The sequence below is a fragment of the Bombina bombina genome, chromosome 6 (assembly GCF_027579735.1).
Source record: "Bombina bombina isolate aBomBom1 chromosome 6, aBomBom1.pri, whole genome shotgun sequence".
In the NCBI taxonomy this organism is placed as follows: Eukaryota; Metazoa; Chordata; class Amphibia; order Anura; family Bombinatoridae; genus Bombina; species Bombina bombina.
Genome location: NC_069504.1, coordinates 253,855,028 through 253,882,166, shown reverse-complemented (window position 1 = coordinate 253,882,166; position 27,139 = coordinate 253,855,028). Strand labels below are relative to the sequence as shown.

General features: G+C 36.0%; 1 protein-coding gene across 1 annotated transcript in view; it reads left to right on the top strand.

Annotated features, from left to right (window-relative positions):
- Positions 1–27,139, top strand: part of LGR5 (leucine rich repeat containing G protein-coupled receptor 5) — a 289,155-nt gene that overhangs the window by 193,248 nt on the left and 68,768 nt on the right. The window contains exons 5-8 of the mRNA XM_053716784.1: positions 374–589; positions 8,770–8,841; positions 13,068–13,136; positions 14,238–14,309. Coding sequence (XP_053572759.1) covers positions 374–589; positions 8,770–8,841; positions 13,068–13,136; positions 14,238–14,309 — 429 coding nt within the window. The remainder of the gene's footprint in view (positions 1–373; positions 590–8,769; positions 8,842–13,067; positions 13,137–14,237; positions 14,310–27,139) is intronic.

The following is a 27,139-nucleotide window of genomic DNA, read 5'->3' as shown; positions in this document are numbered from 1 at the left end:
AACACCTTATATACCATATAACTTATAACCCTTATAAAAAAATATTAATATTTATATGATTATTTTTTATCAGAAACTTTATATATGTGGGTAACCCTTTATTTTAACGTATTATTGTTGTGTTTCTTTTTAACCCTTATACTTTACTCTAGATTTTCAGTCACGCTAACCCAATGAGCACAAATTTTGCAAATCCTTTAAACGGTTAATACATGTGCCAGTTACCATTGTCTTGTCACTCGTAATCTAGCCCTTAATGTTTACGGATTTAACTATTCATACTCATCAATAATTTTTTTCCCTCAATTTATTTATGCATTTTTCCATAATAGTATACTTTATAATAATGGTATCATTCTTCATCCTTTAATAGACGCTTGGATGCAAACCACATCAGTCATGTGCCACCTAACTGTTTTAGTGGGTTGCTCTCCCTCCGTCACCTTTGGCTGGATGACAATTCTTTGACTGAAATTCCAGTGAGAGCACTTGAAAGCTTGTCTTCATTGCAAGCTATGACCTTGGCACTGAACAAGATTCATCACATACCAGATTATGCCTTCAAGAATCTGTCGAGCCTGGTAGTACTGTAAGTTTTTACTAGGTTTGTAATTATTAACTAATAAATATGTTCATTGTATAGAATCATCAAGTTATGTTATTATTATTAAGATATTATTTTTCAGTTATAAATTCAAATTGAATTTGACAAAATAAATGGTACTTACAAGGGTATCTGAAATAAATCTGAATTTTTGCACATAGTTTACATATCTTTGTTGAAGGAATGAGTATATGTATGCCAATGGTGCATGAATGGCAGATAGTACTTTATTAGGTGAAAGAAAGACACTAGTCAAAACTTAAATGCAAATTCAAATTTGTAATAGGAATATATTTGCAATGAATGTGTGTTAGCAAAAATGCTTCTAGTAAAAGTTCTCCCAAGGACATATTTATTGGACACACCACTCAGCTGATTTTATTGATCACCCGGCTAAAATTTTAACCAATATTATGTTAAAATGTAACTTATATTAATTTATATTCAATGTTTGTTGCACAGTTTATCATTAAATCAGTGTATGATAATTATAAAGTAATATTTATAAGCAACAGTGCAAATATTACACTGTTCCCACCAGGTTACTTCATAATTTCAAGTAACTGGCAACATTTTTTTGTGGAGAACACAGTGCCTGGTTCAAAGGGGGTATGAAGTGATTACTTGCCAACACAATACACACTACTGCTGGCTTTTTAATACTGGTGCACTGGCATATGTACATATGCTCTTTATGACTTTTCACAGTAAAAGCTAATCACTGCATAGGGCCTGGTGATGTAATTCTCTCTGCTCTAGCAAGATTATCTAAGAAGTCTTTTTAGTAATGCAAGGTCCCTCCAAGAATTCTAGAAAGCCACATTTTCGCTTCACACCTATTTAAATAGCTATGTAGGATTCTGGGCGTGAAGGAAAGACTCATACAAAAAAGAAAATGTGATCTCTATTTATGCTGGTGATTTTTTAAACAACAGGTGAATTAAAGCAAGTAATGTTTGCACTACAATATCCCTTTAAATAAGTTTGGCTTTAAAGGACCAGTAAATACAGTAGATTGGCATAATCAACAAATGCATGATAACAAGACAATACAATATCATTTACTCTCAACTTCAAATGAGTAGTAGATTTTCTTCTAACAAATTTCAAAGTTATGTATATTTCCACTCCCCCTGTATCATGTGATAGCAATCAGCCAATCACAAGTGCATATACGTATAGTCTGTGAATTCTTGCACATGCTCAGTAGGAGCTGGTGACTCAAAAAGTATAAATATAAAAGACTGTGCACATTTTTTTTAATGGAAGTAAATTAGAAAGTTGTTTAAAATGACATGCTGCATCTGAATCATGAACGTTTAATTTGACCTGAGTGTCCCTTTAAGCACTAGCAATCCGTAGCCCTAACCTCATTTATAACTAATTATATTTTTTGTAGATGAACACTAATTTACGTATATACTGTTTAAAGCTACAAAATGTGGGTTGACAAAAATGGCAATGGCTGTACTTACACTTTCAAATGCCTCATCTGAATGCCTCATCTGAAGTATCATATAACATCATATAATATCATATAATATCACAAAGAACAGTTATATGTTACAAATATTTTCTTTAAAATGCATGATGGAAAGCTAAGTTATACAACGTTACCCACAATGTACTAGCTGAAGATGAAATGCAAATTACTTGCAAACAAGCAAATTAAACGATTAAAGGGACACTGTACCCAAATATTTTCTTTTGTAATTCAGAATTGTTCTTTAGTGATTCAGATTAAGCATGCAATTTTAAGCAACTTTCTAATTTACTCCTATTATCAATTTTTCTTCGTTCTCTTGCTATCATTATTTGAAAAAGAAGGCATCTAAGCTTTTTTGGTTTCAGTACTCTGGACAGCACTTTTTTATTGGTGGATGAATTTATCCACCAATCAGCAAGGACAACCCAGGTTGTTCACCAAAAATGGGCCGGCATCTAAACTTACATTCTTGCATTTCAAATAAAGATACCAAGAGAATGAAGAACATTTTATAATAGGAGTAAATTAGAAAGTTGCTTAAAATGTCATGCTCAATCTGAATCACCAAAGAAAATTTTTGGGTACAGTGTCCCTTTAAGCAGAAAATAATTGTCACTGTTGATTTTTTTAATCATTATAATTTACTAGTTAAATGGCTTTATTATTAATATGAAATATTTAAATAGGTTTGAGCATTTGGAGCTTGCTGCCCAGAGTTTGCAACAAGTAGCAGTGTGTATTGGTGTGTTTTTAATACAGCAGCCTTTATCAGCTTTCAGGAAATTGTGCGCACAGCAGGAATTTCCATTTCTGGATAGCGGAAATAGTCCACCATGTAAAATGTGCCGCAGGCAGATATTAAATTCGCATTTTCCCTTCTTTTCTAATATAAATTCCTAATATGTCCTGTACTTGCGAGTCTCAAGAGGCACATAAGTTGCTTAGCTTTTTTACCATTTAATAAGTTTGTTCTCATTCCAAATGCTTTGTGTAGTATTTGTTTTACACCAAACGGTAATATTTTCTATATAATGAACTGTTTTCTGTATACAGCATAAATATATAATAATATATGATTCACTCATTTATTTTTTAATAATAAAAGCATTTAGAACACAATATTCATATTTCTAACTCATTTGAAAAGAAACAAAAATTAAAACAAAACTTTTGCATGATTATTTTTAAGCAAGTTCTTTGAATCATTTTGTTTTTATTTTGTCTCTTGTATATAAGATAATACATGAAAGTACAATAAGAATCTGGCTTTTTTTTTCCCGACTACACGGTTGCCACATAGTTGGTTTTTTTAAGTTATGGCTAATATTGTTAACATTAATTCCATTCTAGACAATGGGGCAGATTTATTGTCTATTGGCTCGCTGGAAACAGAAGTTATGAAAGACCGCTGCGCCATAACCTGTCCGCCTGTTCTGAGGCGGCGGACAGAAATTGACAGAAATCAACCTCATCAAATACAATCGGGTTGATTGACACCCCCTGCTAGCGGCAGATTCGCCACAAATCTGTAGGGGTGGCATTGCACCAGCAGTTCACAAGAACCGCTGGTGCAATGATAAACGCCGAGAGCGTATGCTGTCGGCATTTGTCAATGTGCAGCGGACATGATCTGCTATATCGGATCACGTCCGCTCGCCCCATCATAAATAGGCCCCTATATCTCAGTAAATCCATAAATTGACTGGAACTCATCCTGAGGGGATGCAGTAGTAGTAATATTTGTTGTGTAGCTGCTATATTGATGTATTATATGACATATATTTTATGCATTACCTATGACCTTGCCCTCCTATACTACTTGCCTCTGCTCCTCCCTCTTTTCTCATACCTGCCCTAACAATAAAGTTTCTGCCTCTCAGAAACTTATTTACAGAGCTCAATTCAAAGTATCCCCCCCCCCCATCCTCCCCACAGCCCTCCCAGTCGTTTTCTTATATAATCATCCTATAATTACATTCAGCTGTAGTTCTTACAACTTATGAGACTGCAAGAACCTAATTGAAACTCCTCTCTCTATTCACCAGCGCTCCATATTCTCACACATTTCTTACCATAAGTACTTGTCTTGTCACTGTCATATGTTTTATTCCACAAATTATTTACACTGACTTTACTTCTAAATATTCTTATTTTTGCTTCCCAGTCCTTTCATTTCACATTTTTCCACTGTAAACCTGAGAGACTTTAAACTTGTAGCATTCTTTGGATAAAAGTGAATCTACAACTACAGTGTCCTCTTCGCCTTCTGTTTCAGTTTAAGAACTTTCATATCCCCATATATGTAATATCTGCCTTTTGACTGCTACTTAAAATATTGACACCTTATAAATAATAGAATATAATAATAATATTACTGGTGCCAGCATTTTGTGCCAAGAAATGTGGCAACCCTACCTGCCATCTTCTTTGATGTGATATTAATGAAAGCTATATCAATTAGACTTAAAGGGACACTGAACCCGATTTTTTTTCTTTCATAATTCAGATAGAGCATGAAATTTTAAGCAACTTTCTAATTTACTCCTATTATCAATTTTCCTTTGTTCTCTTGCTATCTTTATTTTTAAAGCATGTAAATCTTAGCAGCCAGCCCATTTTAGGTTCAGCACCATGGATAGCACTTGCTTATTGGAGGCTTATATTTACCCACCAATAAGCAAGCATAACCCAGGTTCTCAACCAAAAAGGGCCGGCTCCTATGCATCACATTCCTGCTTTTTTTTTAAAATTATTTTTTATTGAGGCAGCAATGGCACATTGTTACAAGCACGGTATTCAGGCATACCGAAGGTATCATACAAATTTACAATACAATGAATTTTTTTATCATAGAATAACGGTACATTACATTCTTATAGACCGAACTTTTCTGCTCCTCATTTTATATTTAAACCTCTATGTGTCCTCAATGACAATCTGATCCTTTGGTGGGATCACACTCTCCATGATACAGAGAGGACACCATTAATGATCATAGTCAGCGTTAGTTAACAACAAACAAAGTAATGCTGATGAGAGTATTGCAATAAAACAAGTTCTAGATTTTCTTACATGTCTAGTAGGATGACAACAAGTAACATTTTCTGTAAGAAAGATAATAGTGGAAAAAAAACTGCTAGATAAACAATCAAACATTATGGAGAGCACAGTGGGACTAGAAGAACACGCTGACCATAGATATCATAAAACACATAAGAAAACAGATCATATTTCACCGTGATATGACCCGAAGAGCCTTTTTACCTGGGTGAGGGAAAAACTTAAGCAGAGGCTCTTCAGGCAGGGTGGAGACTACTAAACTCTACCAAATCAAAACAGTGCGGAGGAAACATCACTTATCCCTAACCGCACAAGAGGAGTGAGGGAGGGAGGGGCGGAGGTTATGCTAATGGAAATGTTTCCTGCCCCTTCTAACATAAATAGTAAGCAAATAAGCAGCACTTACAATTGTCGACATGTAACACAAACATATTATATGTAGTGAGGCATCAGAAGCGAATGTGGAGAAAGTGAAGCCATGGGAGGTACTAATCATGAGCAGTAGTAAACATTTAGTAAGTAGGATTAGTGCAAGTCTGTAGAAATATATAGTAGGTACTCATAATCTAGAGGGAGGCTCAAGCTGTATGGGTTTGTATACTCATGCCCTATTTCGGCAAAATCCTGAACAAAAGGAATACTTAATCTAGTACTAATGGTTATGTGCTAAATTATGTTCAGACTTAGTAAGAAATACCTGCTCCACTTTAGTCCATATAGCTTCATATATGCAATGTTCCCCCAACAGCAAGAGCTAATGCATGAAAAGTTAAAAGATATGTCTACATGTCTGCTCTTAGCTTAAAAACACACTAAAAAACGTTTAATCAGGAACAACCTTTTCCTCAGGGCTCACAAATTGAATGGTATACTATAAGCGTAGTGTAAAGATAACTATGCTTGTCTGTATAATTTGGATATACCTCAACTAATAATAAAAACATAGTGTCAGCAATAATTATCTGATGAGGGACAATGAAATGGGAGCAATTTCTACTAATTTGTTGCTATAGCCAGTCCTCTGTTTCCTTTCCCTTTTAATATATAACCTTTATTATTATAGATCATTTCTTTGTTCTGTTGTCTATTACTAGTAAAGACAAACTTGCCATGCAGCCTAATGTATCTCTATTGTCATAAAAAAAGGAAACTATAATAACCAATGGGTAGGCTTGTGGGGTCTAATGGACCAATGATAGGAGAAGCTGTGTATGTTCAATACTTATAGGAGAGGCTAAACTTGGGTGTCCCGGCCGCAGACAACCCTGTCACCTAAAAAGAAAAAACTTGCTTCCTATTCATTGGTATAAAATAATTTGATTACAATAAATGACCCCTAATGCCATCTCTCTATCTAAGATATAAGTATGTTACAGTACTTAGCTAAACAATCTTCCCATATTTTAGAAAGTGCAATAGACGACAAGTACTTTAGCCAAGGAAAAAATTAGCTTACTAAAGCTTAGTAAATTTCAACAGATAACCATGGGCTTAACGTATATCCCCATGCGCTCAAGAAGGCTAAAGAAAAGAAATACCATTACATAAAATAATATTTACATTTATGTATATGCACACAGGAGCGAGGAAAAAGTACAACATCAGATTTTTATGCTGTGGGGTAGTATAGCAGAGGGAGTTCTCAAGATGTTAGGCAGTCTTGGTGGGTATAGTATGCCCAAAATCACCTCTTTCCATACACACCCTTTATCCAATACCAGCTCTAATTGACCGTTTCAGTCCAAGTATGGTTCGCATTTCAGCCCAGAGAGCCCAGGGGGAATAATGGCACATAGCCCGGTACATCTGCAGGATCTGACGGTGTTCCCAACAGGAATGCTGTGACAAGTGGGCAAAGCTGATGACAGAGAGGAGCGTGCTTGGTAATGCTTGAGCACTGTGATGCTCTGTGGTGTCTGCTTCTATGTGCGAGTGGCCATATTGTATTTTCCTCCATGTGTGCAATCCGCTTGTAGCGGCAGAGGGAGAGCGAAGCTCCATCTTGAGGCTTGTACCTACTGATGTCAATGACGAGGAGCGCGCCTGGAGAGCTGCATGTGCTATGTTGCTCTGTGACTCTTGTACTGCTCTGCGTTCCTCTGTGGTGTTGTCGCCATGTGCATGTGCTGCTTGAATTGTATTAATAATAACATCAAGCCTCTCGCACATCCTCTTCCCATGCTCCTCCAGCAAATCTCTGATAGCAGTATAAGGTGTTTGGGTCTCCATGTCGGGCAACAGTGCACTATAACATTCATTAGGCATTATGATAAGGCAGAGACTTAGAGGATTATTAAGCACTTTTAAGTGCTGGAGTGACTATCCCTGCTATGCGTGCTAATCCACCAAAATGGCGCTCCAATATGTGGCGGGCAGCTCCGAGACAGTTATTCAGCTCAGTATTGAACACACAACCACCGATTGTTTATCAGCATGTCCTAAACTTCTCCCTGTGTTATTGCCCTTTAGTTATGATATTTGTTTTTAGAGTTCCTGTTGTTAATAGGGCTTTCTTGGAAGCTGTATACACGGAGCTCCCAGATCATGTGACCATCTTAGTTGCTGGGCAGCTCCACCCCCCACATTCCTGCTTTTTAAATAAAGATAATAGCAAGAGAACGAAGAAAAATTGATAATAGGAGTAAATTAGAAAGTTGCTTAAAATTGCATGCTCTATCTGAATCATGAAAGAAAAAATTTGGGTTTAGTGTCCCTTTAAAGGAATACTTAACCCAATTTTTTTCTTTTATGATTTGGATAGAGCAGGCAATTTTAAGCAACTTTCTAATTTACTCCTATTATCAATTTGTATTTGTTCTCTTAGTATCTTTATTTGAAAAGCAGGAATGATAGCTTGGGAGCCGGCCCATTTCTGGTTCAGCACCCTGGATAACACTTGCTTATTGGTAGGTACATTTAACCAGCAAGCACTACCCAGGTGCTGAACCTAAAATTGGCCGGCTCCTAAGCTTTCATTCCTGCTTTTTAAATAAAGATACCAAGAGAACGAAGAAAAACTGATAATAGGAGTAAATTACAAAGTTGTTTAAAATTGCATGCTCTATCTGAATAATAATAAGAAACAATGTGGGTTTAGTATCCCTTTAAAGAAAATGTGAATTGGTTAGGATCTAACAGTTTTATTTCTGGGCAAGGAATGAAAATTGAAAAGTGATTAAAATAGTTTCTTAACATCTACCACTTACCAATCTCTGAATGACAAAGCAAAAAAAGAAAGAAAAAGGTAAAATTAAAGCAACAAAAATTAGGCAAGTGAATTGCTTGGAAATGTGTTCTTTGTTGGGATGTCCTACATAATACTTTAATGTTGCTCTTTTTAGCAGTCTGATGGTTAGGCAGCTATTTATAAATATCTAGCGCATCTTCTGTATTTGTTCACAGACCCGTAGAAAAAAAAAACAGCTGCCAATCTTTTTGAGAAGCTAAGTAAAAGTCTGAGGAGCATGCCCTCCAATAAATTCCTTGGCAGTGCTTGACTTGTATACAATAAGTGCATGCTTGAAAACACGTTTCTTTAGTAGCGTTCTTTGAGGAAGTTTGCATAGGTTCACTGTGTGCAGCGTGCTTTACTGACTGTGCTTTTAATGTTTCCCTGCAGCCATCTCCATAACAATAGAATCTATTCCCTGGGAAAGAAATGCTTTGACGGGCTCCACAGTCTGGAGACTTTGTGAGTTGACCTCTTATTTGTTTCAGCCTTTTCACTGTTTTCATTGATATTCTAAAAAAGAATAAAAATAGTTGAAAAGCCAAACATGCTTTTTGCCTTGCCTAATTGCAATGTGTTTGGTACGATTGTTCCAATGATGACTGTATAAAACAAATCCTGTACCTTTTAACAATACCTTGAGTTATGGCTTTTTGTATCTGTTTGAACCATTACTCATGCTAAAGTAGGTCCATTAGTAACTCAACAAAAATCCCACATACGAGCATCTACATCTCCACCTAATTGACTCCTCTGCTGTTTTAATGAAAAGAATCTGTTCTATGTTTGTACCATTTTACTCATTAACCCCATGGTGTGTGACAAATGGAAAAGCCAATATGCTTGTTTTGTGCACTGCTATCTATCTGTTAAACCCATTGTTATGTTATGTATTGTAACACTCTTGGTCAAATGCGACTAAACAGCAGATACATTTTTAAGTTATTAATGGATCTTTACTTTTCAGATTAAGGCAAGATTTCTGGTCTTTAAGAAAAAATAATAGATATCATTTTAGGATCATTTTGTTTGAATGCTTGTGAATTTCTTAGGTTCAGATACTGTGGCTGAAGAGTGAGGATTAAATCATGGCAGGATGGTATATGAAGATTGCATGCTGATGTTTTAGAATCTAAAAAATAACACCAAGGCTATAAGGTGAAAGTGCACAATATACTGAGGTATATTTATGTTACAGACCCTGAAGTTGAGACCAATTTTATCTTAAAGGGAAAGTAAAGTCAAAATTATACTTTAATGGAGAGAGTAGTAAACTTTCTATTTTCAGGTCTGTTGTCAGTTTTGCTTAATTCTCTTGGTATCCTTTGTTAAGAGTAATCCTAGATGAGCTCAGGAAAGTGCCCATGCCTTTACCCATCTGGCAGCAGTGTTTGCAACAATGTTTATATCAAAGTTATACATAGTTGCAAACAACTGCCATAACATGCTATAGACACACAGGTCTATGAGTAAGCGCCTGTAGGGGGCGCGAAACGCGTCAGACTCTTGCCTTTGTCCACAGCTATAGCCTGGCTGTGAGTGACTTTGGTATCTTGTCCCGGCACCTTTGGATTGGTATTTACCGTGTATACTTTCCAATAAATTTGGGATTTTATTTTGCAAACAAATCTGTGTACGTAGTGCCTGCTATTTTCTTCACTTACTATGCTATAGACACTCTATGGCAGCAAAGTTTGCAACTATGTATAAACACTGCTGCCAGATGGCTAAAGACATGTGCACGCTCCTGAACTCACCTAGGATTACTCTTTAACAAAGTATACCAAGGAAAATAAGCAAAATTGATAGAAGATGTAAAATGGAAAGTTGTTTAAAATGTCATACTCTATCAGCATTATGAATGTTTCATTTTGTCTTTACTGTCCCCTAAACATATTTATCAACAACACTTTTACAGGGAGTTTGAAGCCAAAATGAAACTTTGAGATAGAATGTACCATTAAAAACTAAAGTCCAATTCATTTCTGTTATAAAATCACAATTAAACAGTTTTTTTTTATTTACTTGTACGTCCTTTTTAAAGTCTTTAACATAGATGATCACATTCTTACAAGGACATGTTACTTGGCATTTTTTAATTATACCTAAAATACAAATGATATTGTAAGCTTATTCAGAGACAACTGATATGACAAATTGGCTTGAAGAGGTTGCGTATGTGCATTGCTGAATACTGAGTTGTGTTTGAACCTGGTGGTAAATTTAGACCTAAGCAAGATTGTATTAGAAAATGACACTCATGAATGAAAAAATTCACGTACACCTTGTTTTCTGACATGGTTCAAAGCATCTAATGTAGTGAAATTCAGCATAATTAGCACTCCAGTTACCTTTGCTAAGAAATCATACAAAACAGCAGCATTTACTAAGCTGTCCCTATGATATCTATAAGGATCAGCCCCTTTTTCTTAAGTCTCCGTTGTTTCAAAAGAAGTAAATACGAAGTAGATTTTATTTCATGTCTCTTGAAATAATTGTGGTGTATTTCTCCATTAAGTGGCACCAGTAAGCTTAAATAGGCTTAAACATATTTTTTTGTTTTTTTGGCAGCAAGTCTGCTTACTCATTTTAGATGGATTACATACATTAAAAAGCCTGACAAGGGTTTCTAGGTCTCTGACAGATTCTAAAATATACATTTTGTATCTGTTTTTATAATAATATGGCTGTTAAACCCAGATCTGAAATGGCGTTTCCTCCCAACAAGAAATATGGTGAAGTTACTCAGATAAAAGTAATGTAGATTATAGGGCAAGACTGGGCCTTTAATTTAGCTTCATGAAATACTCTGCCCTCTATTTAAAACAACTAATAGATGCAAACATTAGTGATTTTTAAGGAATGCTGCATAATTCTACTAGTTAATGCTTGTACAGTTTATGTGTATGTGCCCCATCTTCAGTGATATACAGAGGTTAGTATTAAAGAACAAATATTATTTGCTTTCCTAACTGAATAAAAGGCTTAGACTGACATACTATATGATATTTAGATGAAGCTCTAATGAAGCTCTAATGTTTTAATGGACATGAACGTTTTGTTATTTAATTTACTGTGTTCTTTGTTGAAAAGCATAACATGGTAGGCTTATGGGTAATGTACTACTGGGAGCTAGCTTGGTTGCTACCTATAATGCTTCTGTTGGTTCACCTGTCGCTACCTCCCCAAAAAGTGTGCATTTTACAAGTTGAAAGTAAACAAAGTAAATGAAATTTGTACTCACCCTGATTTGCGTGCCGGAAGATCTAGCGTAAAGTGTAAGTGTTTTAAAAAAAAATAGCATATTAGCCTACCTAGCTTTAGCTTTTAACAAAGAATACCAAGAGAACAAAGCAAATTTGATGATAAAAGTAAGATATAAAGTTGTTTTAAATGGTTTGATCTATCTGAATCATGAAAGAAAAATCTTAGGTTTAATATCTCTTTAAATACATTTCTCCTTTTCTCAAGCAATACTCCCTCTTAGATAATGTCTATTCAGCGTCTCTCTGCATCCTGCTAAATCCTTATTCATCTGATGAAGCGCATGTGCTCATGCGCGAAACGCGTTAGATGGAGCTCACCTAACTTGTTGTAAGCCTGCATTGCAATAAACTCCATTACTGACCCCAGGACTCAGTTTCCTTTTTCCTCATTTCATATTAAATCCTTATTCAGTTTCCTTAATCTGGAATAAGTTTCCATAGAAGGGTGTGAAATAATGGAAAATTTATTTTAGGTTTTACGTGACTAGTAGTAGAAATATTAATCCAGAGAATAGCTGTTTAAGAAACTCGTTTTAATCCATAGAAACTTGTGTGAAATCAGCATTCCATTTGGATGACTTTTCCTTTTCTATGGCTTTTATTAAAGGCGGGACATTAAACCCCAAAAAATGATTTCATGATTCAGACAGAGAATACAATTTTAAACAACATTCCAATTTACTTCTATTATCGAATTTGCTTAATTCTTTAGATATCCTTTGTTAAATAAATAGCAATGCACATGGATGAGCCAATCATATGAGGCAAATATGTGCAGCCACCAGTCAGAAGCTACTGAGCTTATCTAGATATTTATTTATAAAATATTTTACCAGGAAGGATGCATTGAGATTTCTCTCGTTTTCAAGTATGTCCTGGGTCCACAAGACATTGCATTGATACAATAGGGTACAATAAAATACAAAAACAATAATAATACATAATATATGCAAAAAAATTAATATAGAACAGGTAGGAAATATTTAATCAACCATGACAGATATGCTTTTCAGCACAGAATATCAAGAAAATGAAGCAAGTTAGATAATAGAAGTACATTAGAAAGTTGTTTAAAATGGCATTCACTATCTGAATCATGAAAGAAAACAAAATGGGTTTAATGTCCCTTTAAAGGGAAACTAAAGTAAAAAATTAACTTTCAGGATTCAGATAGGGCATGCAATTTTAAACAACTTTCTAAGTTACTTTTATAATCAAGTTTGCTTTGTTGTCTACAGAAAACAAAGTACATAATTCACATTATCCCTCTTGTATCTCTTGACTAGGGCAAATTGTCAAGTAATTTACTTTGTTTTATCTGTAGCAAAATAAAAGAAAGAATAATGTTTGTGTTAAAACAATGTAATGTGAGAATATAAATGTGTCTGTCTTTTTGCCTAATCTGTTCAATTTTTTTTTTAGAGATCTGAATTATAACAATCTAGACGAGTTCCCTTCTGCTATCAAAACCCTAAGGAACCTGAAAGAACTGTAAGTGTAGCAATTGCAGTTCGGTGGTTGGCTAGATATATTGTTAATATGACTGTAAAACAGTCTATCTTGTTGAAATGACACGCTGCCCTAGGCACATTCAGTTATCATGTCCACGACCTTGCCCTTTAATTAGTTTTCTTTAATTGACATTATTATTATTGTCATTTATTTGTGAAGCGCCACAAAGTTCCATAGTGCTGTTCATTGAGATACTATACTGTCTGTTTTTTTAAGTTTAAACCCTTCTTTGCTAAGTCTTTTTGGGCTAAACTGATTTAGAGCTTTTTAATTTCAGCATAAATTGTAATTTTAATTACTTACACAAACTATATATTTTTTGTCAACAAGCCCAGCAGATTCAGAATACACCATTATTATATTTATATTTCATTTAATGTGAGAAAGCTGCAACAAAACATTTTGAAAAAAAAATACTTTTGTTAAGATTTTAGTAAATAGCATTAAAAATAGCTGGGTGACCACTGTTGATACTGTTTTTGCCTTACGAAATTGTTATCAATGGTATCCAAATTTCAAAGAGTGCCCTATACATGCTTTTGAAGGTTGTTATAAAAACATGGGGTCCTCATTTGTGCCAAAGTAGAATTAAGAGCACATTTAAAAAAAGGACTTTATTGGAGATCTGTACACATTTCAGATTATATTCTGGAGGGGGGATGGGCACTAATGGTCCCCTCCCTATGAAAACACCATGTTTTGATTTTTTCTTACTTTTCGGGGCTTGGTGATAAGAACACAACTATCTGTGGCGGTTGATTCTATATCAAATGATGGCTCTAGATTATCTGCTGTCCCCATCCAGCTCCCTTGTAGCTACACTAACTCAGCCCCTTTATAAGTCCAACAAGCAGAAGGCTTGGGAGTGCTGCCTACTAGACCATTATGGATCTTCAGCAAGTAGAACGGCTCACCATGCACATGGTATCGGTTAATGGCGCACTTGATTGAACAAATGTTTTTTTAATTGTGTGCTAATAATAATGCTGATAAAACTCATTTGAGTTTTTGTCTTGTCTTTCTGAAATATCTATTATGATAATTATTCCTTACATTTTGATGTCATGTCTTGTTTTTCAGGGGATTTCACAGTAACAACATCAAGACTATTCCCGAGCAAGCTTTTAGTGGCAACCCTTCCCTTATAGCCATGTAAGTTGGATATTTAAATTTCTTATTCAAGTTTTCTAACTTAAAACTACATATCCTCCCTCCTTTGTCGATGTTAAGAGGTTAAATGAATACTTGGTGCACTGTTGAAGCTGGTTATAGTTTTCAGAGTACCCATCTGCGTGATAAACAAAATAAATGCCTTTGGTGGGAAACCAAAGTGTTTTGGAAAACTAAATGGAATCTGTCATTTATGTGGAGTTCTATTCTAGCCACTAAAAATTGCACCTAGCAGGCTGCCAGCAGCACCCAAAAAAGAAACATGTGTTGGCTGATCAGCTGCTCCAACAAACATACACTCACTTCTGTCAGGAACCCAGCAGTGATCTGGCAGATTACAATTCAAGAATACAATTATTTAGGTTTCCCACTGAAGCTAAATTATTTGATTATGCCATTATAAATGTAATACAAATTCCAATATTGTGGAGTTAAAGCTGGCACGTTTCTTACTAAAAAGTGTGTTCCAGCTAAAGTTGTGAGTTTAAGGCATTAGTCACTAAAGAGAACCAAGCTCTTAAATAATGGGGTATTTGTAAAGCATATTGCAAATGATGGGATAGATTCTAGTGTTTTGATTCTTCTTGTCAAATGGGTTGTGTCTTATATCAAATTCTAAAATATCAGAATCCATAAATTAAAAGGATAGGAAAGTTGAAATTAAATTTGCATGATTCAGGTAGAGCATGTCATTTTAAGGCACTTTTAAATTCACTTCTATTTTCAAATGTGCTTCGTTCTCTTGGTATACATTGTTGAAAAAGAATACGCACCAATGGATAGATTTAGAGTTTGGCGTTAGCCGTCAAAACCAGCGTTAGAGGCTCCTAACGCTGGTTTTGGGCTACCGCTGGTATTTAGAGTCTTGTAGGTAAGGGTCTAACGCTCACTTTCCTGCCGCAACTTTTCCATACCGCAGATCCCCCTACGCCATTTGCGTATCCTATCTTTTCAATGGGATCTTTCTAACGCCGGTATTTAGAGTCTTGGCTGAAGTGAGCGTTAGAAATCTAACGACAAAACTCCAGCCGCAGAAAAAAGTCAGGAGTTAAGAGCTTTATGGGCTAACGCCGGTTCATAAAGCTCTTAACTACTGTGCTCTAAAGTACACTAACACCCATAAACTACCTATGTACCCCTAAACCGAGGTCCCCCCACATCGCCGCCACTCTAATAAAATTTTTTAACCCCTAATCTGCCGACCGCCGATCCCTATATTATATTTATTAACCCCTAATCTGCCGCCATCAACGTCGCTGCTACCTACCTACAATTATTAACCCCTAATCTGCCGACCGTACCTCACCGCTACTATAATAAAGTTATTAACCCCTAATCCGCCTCACTCCTGCCTCAATAACCCTATAATAAATAGTATTAACCCCTAATCTGCCCTCCCTAACATCGCCGACACCTAACTTCAAGTATTAACCCCTAATCTGCCGACCGGACCTCACCGCTACTATAATAAATGTATTAACCCCTAAAGCTAAGTCTAATCCTAACACTAACACCCCCTAAGTTAAATATAATTTAAATCTAACGAAATAAATTAACTCTTATTAAATAAATTATTCCTATTTAAAGCTAAATACTTACCTGTAAAATAAACCCTAATATAGCTACAATATAAATTATAATTATATTGTAGCTATTTTAGGATTTATATTTATTTTACAGGCAACTTTGTATTTATTTTAACCAGGTACAATAGCTATTAAATACCTACCTAGTTAAAATAATTACAAAATTACCTGTAAATTAAATCCTAACCTAAGTTACAATTAAACCTAACACTACACTATCAATAAATTAATTAAATAAAATACCTACAATTATCTACAATTAAATCTAACACTACACTATCAATAAATAATAAATAATAAATTGAATCAGCCAATCAGATTGAACTTGCATTCTATTGGCTGTTCCGATCAGCCAATAGAATGCGAGCTTAATCTGATTGGCTGATTGGATCAGCCAATCGGATTGAACTTGAATCTGATTGGCTGATTCCATCAGCCAATCAGATTTTTCCTACCATAATTCCGATTGGCTGATAGAATCCTATCAGCCAATCGGAATTCGAGGGACACCATCTTGGATGACGTCATTTAAAGGAACCTTCATTCGGACTTAGGACGTCGGAAGAAGAGGATGGATCCGCGCTGGAGGTCTTCAAGATGGAGCCGCTCGTCATCGGATGAAGATAAAAGATGCCGCTTGGATGAAGATGGTTGCCGGTCCGGATCTCCTCTTCTGCCCGGATAGGATGAAGACTTTGGAGCCTCTTCTGGACTTCTTCTTGCCGCTTGATAGAAGACTTCAGCCGGATGATGGATCTCCAGCCCCCGCTTGGGCTTGGATGAAGACTTCGGAGCCTGGACCGATCGGTGATACCTGGCATGGTGAAGACAAGGTAGGAAGATCTTCAGGGGCTTAGTGTTAGGTTTATTTAAGGGGGGTTTGGGTTAGATTAGGGGTATGTGGGTGGTGGGTTGTAATGTTGGGGGGGGTATTGTATGTTTTTTTACAGGCAAAAGAGCTGAATTCTTTGGGGCCTTCCCCCGCAAAAGGCCCTTTTAAGGGCTGGTAAGGTAAAAGAGCTTTTCTATTTTAATTTTAGAATAGGGTAGGGCATTTTTTTATTTTGGGGGGCTTTGTTATTTTATTAGGGGGCTTAGAGTAGGTGTAATTAGATTAAAATTGTTGTAATATTTTTATTATGTTTGTAATTCATTTTTTATTTTTTGTAACTTAGCTTTTTTTATTTTTTGTACTTTAGTTAGTTTATTTAATTGTATTTATTTGTAGGTATTTCATGTAATTAATTTATTGATAGTGTAGTGTTAGATTTAATTGTAGGTATTTTATTTAATTAATTTATTGATAGTGTAGTGTTAGGTTTAATTGTAACTTAGGTTAGGATTTTTTTTACAGGTAATTTTGTAATTATTTTAACTAGGTAGCTATTAAATAGTTATTAACTATTTAATAGCTATTGTACCTGGTTAAAATAAAGTTGCCTGTAAAATAAATATTAATCCTAAAATAGCTACAATATAATTATTATTTATATTGTAGCTATATTAGGGTTTATTTTACAGGTAAGTATTTAGCTTTAAATAGGAATAAGTTATTTAATAAGAGTTAATTTATTTTGTTAGATTTAAATTATATTTAACTTAGGGGGGTGTTAGTGTTAGGGTTAGACTTAGCTTTAGGGGTTAATACATTTATTAGAGTAGCGGTGAGGTCCGGTTGGCAGATTAGGGGTTAATACTCGAAGTTAGGTGTCAGCGATGTTAGGGAGGGCAGATTAGGGGTTAATACTATTTATTATAGGGTTAGTGAGGCGGATTAGGGGTTAATACATTTATTATAGTAGCGGTGAGGTCCGGTCGGCAGATTAGGGGTTAATAAGTGTAGGTAGCTGGCGGCGACGTTGTGGGGGGCAGATTAGGGGTTAATAAATATAATATAGGGGTCGGCGGTGTTAGGGGTAGCAGATTCCGGGTACATAGGTATAATGTAGGTTGCGGCGGTGTACGGAGCGGCAGATTAGGGGTTAAAAAAATATGCAGGGGTCAGTGATAGCGGGGGCGGCAGATTAGGGGTTAATAAGTGTAAGGTTAGGGGTGTTTAGACTAGTGGTACATGTTATGGTGTTAGGTGCAGACATAGGAAGTGTTTCCCCATAGGAAACAATGGGGCTGCGTTAAGAGCTGAACGCTGCTTTTTTTTCAGCTCAAACTGCCCCATTGTTTTCTATGGGGGAATCGTGCACAAGCACGTTTTTGAAGCTGGCCGCGTCCGTAAGCACCGCTGGTATTGAGAGTTGCAATGGCGGTAAATATGCTATACGCTCCCTTTTTGGAGCCTAACGCAGCCCTTCTGTGAACTCTAAATACCAGCGGTATTTAAAAGGTGCGGGAGAAAAAAAGCCAGCGTTAGCTACGTGGGTCGTTACCGACAAAACTCTAAATCTAGCTGATAGACTTTTATTTCTTCATCTAGACCTCAAACCCTTTGAAAACATCTTTCCTCCATTTTTAAATAGCTCCAAATGGTTTAAAGGAGCATTAATCTCATAGAACGGATCAGCAATTAAGCACTGCATTGCAAAATACATTTAAAAAATAATTTAATATTATCAATTTGTTTTCCCAATTTACAAGGTTTTGCAAATAAAGAGCCTGCTTGTATCCATGTTTCCAGTCTCCTTTGCTGTGGCCAGTTGGGGACAGATGTAAATGGCTTGTTCTGTGATCTAACCAATCACTTTGTATAATGTTTCAGGCTCAGGTGAATTTCCCATACAATTATAAACAATATACTCAAGACTAAGAGGAAGAAGAAACAAGCTCTCTTTTCAGATGTATTTTAAAGAAAAAGCAATCAAATAATGCAGTGTTGTTTCATTTTTTTTTTTTTTCATTTTACTTAAAGGGACAGTCAACACTCGAGGTAACATTATGCGATATTGAAAAATAAAAAACGAAGATCCGCCTGCACCATACCCCTTTTGCCTTGCCTACTTACTTCTTGTAGTAATCACCGTCGATAACTTCTCTAATACGAGGTAAATATGGCAGCCTAACTTCCCCCACCGTTACGTAGCGACCTTCTGCTTCAAATGATCAGCCAATTAGAATCCAATCCTCGGTCAGAAATTGCAAGCGCTTGCAATTTCTGACCGAGGATTGGATTCTGATTGGCTGATCTTTTGAAGAAGAAGGTCGCTACGTAACGGTGGGGGGAGTTCGGCTGCCATATTTAACTCGTATTAGAGAAGTTATCGACGGTGATTACTACAAGAAGCAAGTAGGCAAGGCAAAAGGGGTATGGTGCAGGCGGATCTTCGTTTTTTATTTTTCAATATCGCATGTTATCTCGAGTGTTGACTGCCCCTTTAATGAAATATTTTAATAGGAAATTTAACAGACTTCTGAAGTCATCGGGTAATACATAATGTTCAAGCTGACAACAGTCAAATAAGGAATCTGAACACAATTCCCAAAGCACCTATATCTGCCCCTTAATCCCAACTCCAGCATCACACTTATTGCATAAATACCCCTTCCACTACAGTGACCCTCTAACAAATGTACCCTTAAATGCAACAAAAGCCAATGCCCATAATAGTTAGCCCCTATGTACTTCATTACCCTTAAGTGCCTAGCTTCCTGCAGTACCCACCACCCATGTTGTGCTTTCATGGGGTACCATTCCTACCCATTACTTAATCCCAATGCTGTTTACTTTCTATTAGTTTTGTTTTCAAAATAACCAAATTTACCTTAAAGGGACAATAAAGTAAAAATAAAAATGTCCTGATTCAGATAGAGCGTGCAGTTATAAACAACTTTTTGAATAACTTCTATTTGTTCTCTTGAGGTAGACTCAGTAGCAGCAATGCATACTGACTATCTGCTAATTGGGGCTGCACACAAATGCTTCTTATCATTGGCTCAGCAGATGTGTTAAAATGTGCACTGCTGCTCCTTCAACAAAGGATACCAAGAGACTGAAACACATTTGATATTAGAAGTAAAAGTTGTTTAAAATTATATGATCTATCTGAATCATGAAATAAATATTTTGGGTTTCATGTCCCTTTAATAGTTTTTTTCATGGAAACATTTTTTTTCACAAAGTGCTGTTTAATGTACCATTAAAATGTCAGAAGAAAGTGGGCACAACTTCTATGATCAACAATAGCAGGATTTAAAAGATCTCACACTATCCATCTTCAACATGTATTGGATCCACTTTAATCTCAACAGATCTTTACTTCTCACAGCACATAATGATTTTTATTGTGTAGGAAAACAGCATTAAAAAAAATCCCACAATAAAACCTATCCACTCACATAGGGTTATACTTATTTATTTATTTTATTTTATTAAAGGAACACCATGAATTTCACAACCGTGCAAGTTCCTAATAGTGACACCAGATCTGAATAATTTATTTATAAAATTGCATCTTTTTTTTAAAAAAAAAGTTTGGTCCTGATTTAAAAAAAAAACTCATACCATGGGGCCTATTTATGAAAGGCTTGTCGGACATGATCCGACATTGCGGATCATGTCCGATAGACCTCGCTGAATGCGGTGAGCAATACACTCTCCGCATTCAGCATTGCACCAGCAGCTCTTGTAAACTGCTAATGCAATGCCGCCCCCTGCAGATTCGCGGCCAATCGGCTGCTAGCAGGGGGGGTTCAATCAACCAGATCTTATTCAATTGGGTTGAATTGCGGCGATGTCTGTCCGACTCCTCAGAGCAGATGGACAGGTTATGGAGCAGCGGTCTTTAGACCGCTGCTCCATAACTTGTGTTTCTGGCGAGTCTGAAGGCGCACAAGAAACATGGGGCTTGAAGCACCATACGGAGCTTGATAGATATGCCCCCATGAATCTATGTAAAAAAAAATCCACAAATGCCAAGGAATAAAATCTCATTCTCTTTAATGTGATTACCGAAACAAACCATGCAGAAAGGAGACTATTATCATTTTAGGAACCCATTTGCCAAATGGGTTTTGTAGATGTTTTTTCAATGTTCCCTTTTGCTATGCAAGATAATATGTATTTGGCCAATTAACTCCTTCACTACCAGGAATTTTAGAGAAAAACTTGCCCAAAGTACCAGAGATTTTTGCTATCATTCCTTTTAAGCAGATTTTTTATTTACAGTTTTTTGATTTACCTATGAAAACTATAGATAAAAAGAGCTTTTAGTGGCTGACAGTTTCAACTAGCTATTTATTCACAGAATTAAGAAATTACTGTAAAATAATACAAAAACATATAAAACGATTAATTATCACATTCTTCCTATAGCTTTCTAACTGCAAGAAAAAAATCTAAAATCCCAAAATGTGTTCATTAGCATCCTCTGATTCAGCTAAGACCAAACATGTACAGTATCTTACAAAATTGAGTACACCCCTCACATTTTTTTAAATATTTTTCTATATCTTTTCATGTGATAACACTGAAGAAATGACACTTTAGTACAATGTAAAGTAGTGAGTGTACAGACTGTATAACAGTGTAAATTTGCTGTCCCCTCAAAATAACTCAACACACAGCTATTAATGTCTAAACCGTCGGCAACAAAAGTGAGTACACCCCTAAGTGGAAATGTCCAAATTAGGCAGAATTAGCCATTTTCCTTCCCCGGTGTCATGTGTCTGGTTAGTGTTACAAGGTCTCAGGTGTGAATGGGGAGCAGGTGTGTTAAATTTGGTGTTATCACTCTCACACTATCTCATATTGGTCACTGGCAGTTCAACATGGCATCTCATGGCAAAGTCCTCTCAGAGGATCTGAAAAAAAGAATTGTTGCTCTACATAAAGATGGCCTAGACTATAAGAAGATTGCCAAGACCCTGAAACTGAACTGCAGCATGATGGGAAAGATCATACAGCGGTTTCACAGGACAGGTTCCACTCAGAACAGGCCCCGCCATGGTCGACCAATGAAGTTGAGTGCACATGCTCAGCATCATATCCAGAGGTTGTTTTTGGGAAATATATGTATGAGTGCTGCCAGCATTGCTGCAGAGGTTAAAGGGGGGGTCAGCCTGTCAGTGCTCAGACCATTCACCGCACACTGCATCAAATTAATCTGCATGGCTGTTGTCCCTGAAAGAAGCCTCTTCTAAAGATGATGCACAAGAAAGCCTGCAAACAGTTTGCTGAAGACAAGCAGATTAAGGACATGGATTACTGGAACCATGTCCTATAGTCCGATAAGACTAAGATAAACTTATTTGGTTTAGATGGTATCAAGCGTGTGTGGCGGCAACCAGGTGAGGAGTACAAAGACAAGTGTGTCTTGCCTATAGTCAAGCATGGTGGTGGGAGTGTCATGGTCTGGGTCTGCATGAGTGCTGCCAGCATTGGGGAGCTACAGTTCATTGAGGGAACCATGAATGCCAACATGTACTGTGACATACTGAAGCAGATCCCCTCCCTTTCGGAGACTGGGCCACAGGGCAGTATTCCAACATGATAACAACCTCAAACACACCTCCAAGACGACCACTGCCTTGCTTAAGAAGCTGAGGGTAAAGGTGATGGACTGGCCAACCATGTCTCCAGACCTAAACTCTATTGAGCATCTGTGGGGCATCCTCAAAGGTGGAAGGTGTGGGAGTGCAAGGTCTCTAACACAAAATATTGACACTTTGGGCCCAATTTGGACATTTTCACTTAGGGGCATACTCGCTTTTGTTGCCAACGGTTTAGACATTAATGGCTGTGTGTTGAGTTACTTGAGGGGATAGCAAATTTACACTGTTATACAGGCTGCACACCCACTACTTTACATTGTGACAAAGTGTTATTTCTTCCTTGTTGTCACATGAAAAGATATAATAAAATATTTACAAAAATGTGAGGGGTGTACTCACTTTTGTGAGATACTGTATATGTTTGCTATTATTTTTCATAATTTTAAGGTCTTTATTATTTATAGATCTTTTATTTAGCTATGTATGTTTCTTTTTTGTTCAAATGTTTTTCCAGTTGAAGTTCTGTATGTTTTTATTTTCTAGATTAGTGCAGGGACCCACCCCTCCCTTATTTTCTGCATTTTAGGGACCCCCTCTTCCTTTCCCTGCCCATGATTGCTGCCACCCGCCTCCCTTCTCCTCATCCAACCACAAAGGCAATGTCCAATACAGACAGTGATACTGACTCAATATGTAGCAGAGAACAATCTAGACTGAGTTTAGGATTTATTATTTGAATGTATATTCTAAACAGATTTATAAACAGTGCATTTTATCCTTGGCCATAAAGACATTACAACAGGAATCATTATTTCAACTTTCTATAATCTCAATATTGATTGTGGTAAGAAAACATGTGATTAGTATAAAACAAGAAGAGGAAATAAAAATGACATACTAGTTAGTCATAATCACATTAGATACAGGCTTTACATTACACACAAATATATTGAGACAATTGGTACAGAAAGTTAAAAGCCATTTAGGAAAAAAAAATTGCCTCAGTGTGGCTGTATAATCCTATAACCGAAACCACATTCCACACTGGAATGATTAGACAATTGAGCAAGACATAAACCAGTGCACAATGCTAGAAAATCAAAGAAGACAATTGTAATTCAGATGCTAAGCAGCACACAATGTTGAAAAGCATAACCTCAAGGGTCAGAACACCCAAAATATGAAGTTTAAAGACTTTAACCCCTTGATGCATTTGGGGCATCCTTACTCTATCAGTCATTGAGGGAATCACATGGTGGTCATGTGTCAGTTGTCTTTGCCCTGATTGGCAGTTATCCTTAATTGGGGAGCAAGAGTCAGTATAAAAAATCCCTGTATGCACAGAGGAAACACAAGAACAAAGAAAATGCGAAAATAAATAAAGAAGGAGCTGACTTACCACAGCATTAAAGGGACAGTTCACCCAAAAATGTTCTCCCCTTTAAATCAGTCCCAATGATCCTTTTTACCTGCTAGAGTGTATTAAATTGGTTACAATTAGCTCCTTTACTCCTATTTCAGCATTTGAAATAGCTGATTTAGTCTGTGGTATGGCCACCTATACTGAAAGTTTTGATACTGGAGTATAGCCTATTGACTAGCCTAAGTAAACACAGCCAGCAGAAGTTACACACTCAGCGGGATGCAGGATAATTAAGTAATAAAATGATAATTGCCCATTGTTCTCTCTATGTACTGAGCTTTGGTGTTCCAGCCAAATAAAAGATAAGGAAGCAAGTCTGTGTACACAAAGTTATAACATAATGAGATCTGATATTACCTTTAAGTTCAACCCATTGTAATAGGTTGTGGTTTCAAAGCACAAAATCAGCTACTTCATATACACAAATAAGCATGAAAATGCAATTTCTCAAATATTTTATACTCTGCAGTTGGTATAACAAGTTTATTTAAAATACATTAATGGAAAAACAATTTTACAGTGTACTGTCCCTTTAACTACATAGGCTAATAAATGGATTTGGAAAGAAAATATGCATTTCATAATACATTTCATAATGCATTCGTAATACCAGCGCGGCAGGTATGTGTTTGCAACTATAAAGGTTAAGTAAAATCATTTTTAAGTCAGTAATTGCATGTCTGTGCACAAATAATACTGCTGTACTGATGGACAAAGACAAGAAATTATAAGCATGAAAACAAAACATAGGTGTAATAAAGACAGTAATAGCATTTGAATGCAATATATATTTTAAAAAACTGTATTTTAGATATAACTAAGAGACAATGTTGTTGCTACCCCTTTAACTGAGGCCTGAACTTGCTTCTGCATAAAGATATGAAGTCTATTCATTAACCTCTTAAGGACTGGGGGTATTTTACACATTAAAGGCCAAATAATATTTAAAAATATAATGGGCCAGAATACGAGTGGAGTGGCAACAGTTCCGTGCAAGCGAAAAGTGGTTTATCGCGGGTGTTTGCATGCGTCTGGTTTTTCGCTTGTATTACAAGTTGAAAGCAAACGCAATCGCTTGAGCACTATTGAAGTTAATGCTCCTCAGGAGAGCTCTGGTTAACTGTTTTGCAAAACAAAAAATAGCAACAAAACACATACAAAATACATACAAACTACAGTTACACTCATAATAACACTGTCTGATAAAAATAATTTAAAATAAAATTGCACAAAAACATTATAAGGGCTCAAAGATAGGATGCATCTGTTGTTAGAAAAAAAGTCTGCAAAGGCCTTTAACATAGAGATAAATAGATATACATGTCAAGAGATGTATTTGTATGTACAATACATATATATATATATATATATATATATATATATATTTATGTATTTATATGTGTATATATATATGTATTTACAGACATATAAACATATAGACACATAAATACATATGTACACACAAATAGATATATATATACAGTTAAGTAGATGAAAACATGAAAAATCATATTTATGCAATATTCATTTTTAATGTATTTCCTGTGCATTTACTGTAAATATTTGTCATATTCTGTCATTAGCAGAAAATGTTCTAGGCATTTTAAATAGATATTCTTATTTTTATATATATATATATATATATATATATATATATATATATATATATATATATATATATATATATATATATATATATATATATATATATATATATATATATATATAGCAATCCAAAAATAGATATATAATAAATTAGAAAGAAAGAGCTCTACCAAATCTAGAGAGCTAAAGCGGATTACAGGCCGCACCATATACCACCCACACTATATTAATAGAAACGATATCCTAAACAGGTATGCTGGACATATACATATTTATTAAAACCATAGCCATAAACAGATGCTGAAAAAGTAGCCAATAACAAAAATCGAGTGTAGTGCACTACTGGATTGTAATTATTGCTAGCATATTAAAGATTTAGAGCCGGCTCATGAAAAGTTCATCTCTGCTACCGGGCACTTGAGTGTTGTAACACGCTCCGGTCGTTAATAAACAAAATGCCGTCCTTGATTCCCCTTAATAATTTTGTTTCTCATCCGGTACCGGATTTCAAATAATTATATGAGAGTCAATGTGTGGCAAATAACTATCAGTTGCTCCAATCACATATGTAGTATACCAACAATCTTCAGGGTGCAAGGCTTACTGCTGCACGGCTTACCTTCACTATCTTCACACACTCAGCGAGGTATTACCTGACCGGATCTCTTCCGCGGTGTGTCTCACTGTGATGTATGTGGCCAATGCAGCTCTTCACTTGCCCAAATTTTTACACTTGAAATCGATATTGCCAACTTCACAGCTCTTTCACCATGCTGGCGTCCTCCACGCTGTGTCTGTTCAAAACATTACGCGTTTCACCCCTCCCCCTTTCCGGGCTGAACTCAGGGCTTCATCAGATGTGTCAAATTAGACAACTGAACAGGTTTTTAAATGCTGGTGCAGATACAATGTTACAACCCCTTCTAAAATTTAAAGGGGAATGATGTTATGCATGTCGAATACAATGGCTACAAATTATTAACGGCAATTAATTATATACAACTAAACTATACACATATGGCTATTCACAGTTTCCAAATTATTGGAAATTACAATATATATGATGGCAATCAGCACAGAAATTTCTACTTTAACATTGAAAAGCGAATACGTAATTCACTATGCCATACATTACTACAAATTATAATGCTTATTCATAAAACACCTTATGAATCTTGTGTCTTTTAACAATGTTTTGTAGATTAAAGAAATATTTACAGAAAACAAGAAAATTCTATTTTTTCATTCAAGCCAAGGGGAGAGAGGGTATTGAGTCTATACATCCAACGTGACTCATGTTGGAGTAATAATTGATCAACATTACCCCTCTCCTCCTTGGCTTGATATGCTCAATACCCAGTACTCTGAGATGAGAGAAGTCAGAGTTGTGCATTTTTTGGAAATATCTAGCCACTGGGCTATCTGACTCCTTATCCTTAATGCTATCTCTGTGTTCTCTCACCCGTTCCTTTAATTCTCGTGTGGTTTTCCCAATGTAAAATTTGGGACACGAGCAGTGTAACATATAAATAACATTTGTGGTGTTACAGATTATTCTTTCATTTATGTGATATGACCTTTCTGAGTATTCAGTGCAAAAACTTGAGGCTTTAACTATGTACTTACAGTACACACATCTGCCACAAGGTTTGCACCCTTTCCTAGTTTGTGCTTGTGTTAGCCAGTTTCTGGGGCTGTCTCTCTGAAACTCACTATGGACTAATCTGTCTTTAATGCTTGGTGCTCTCTTGGCTGTG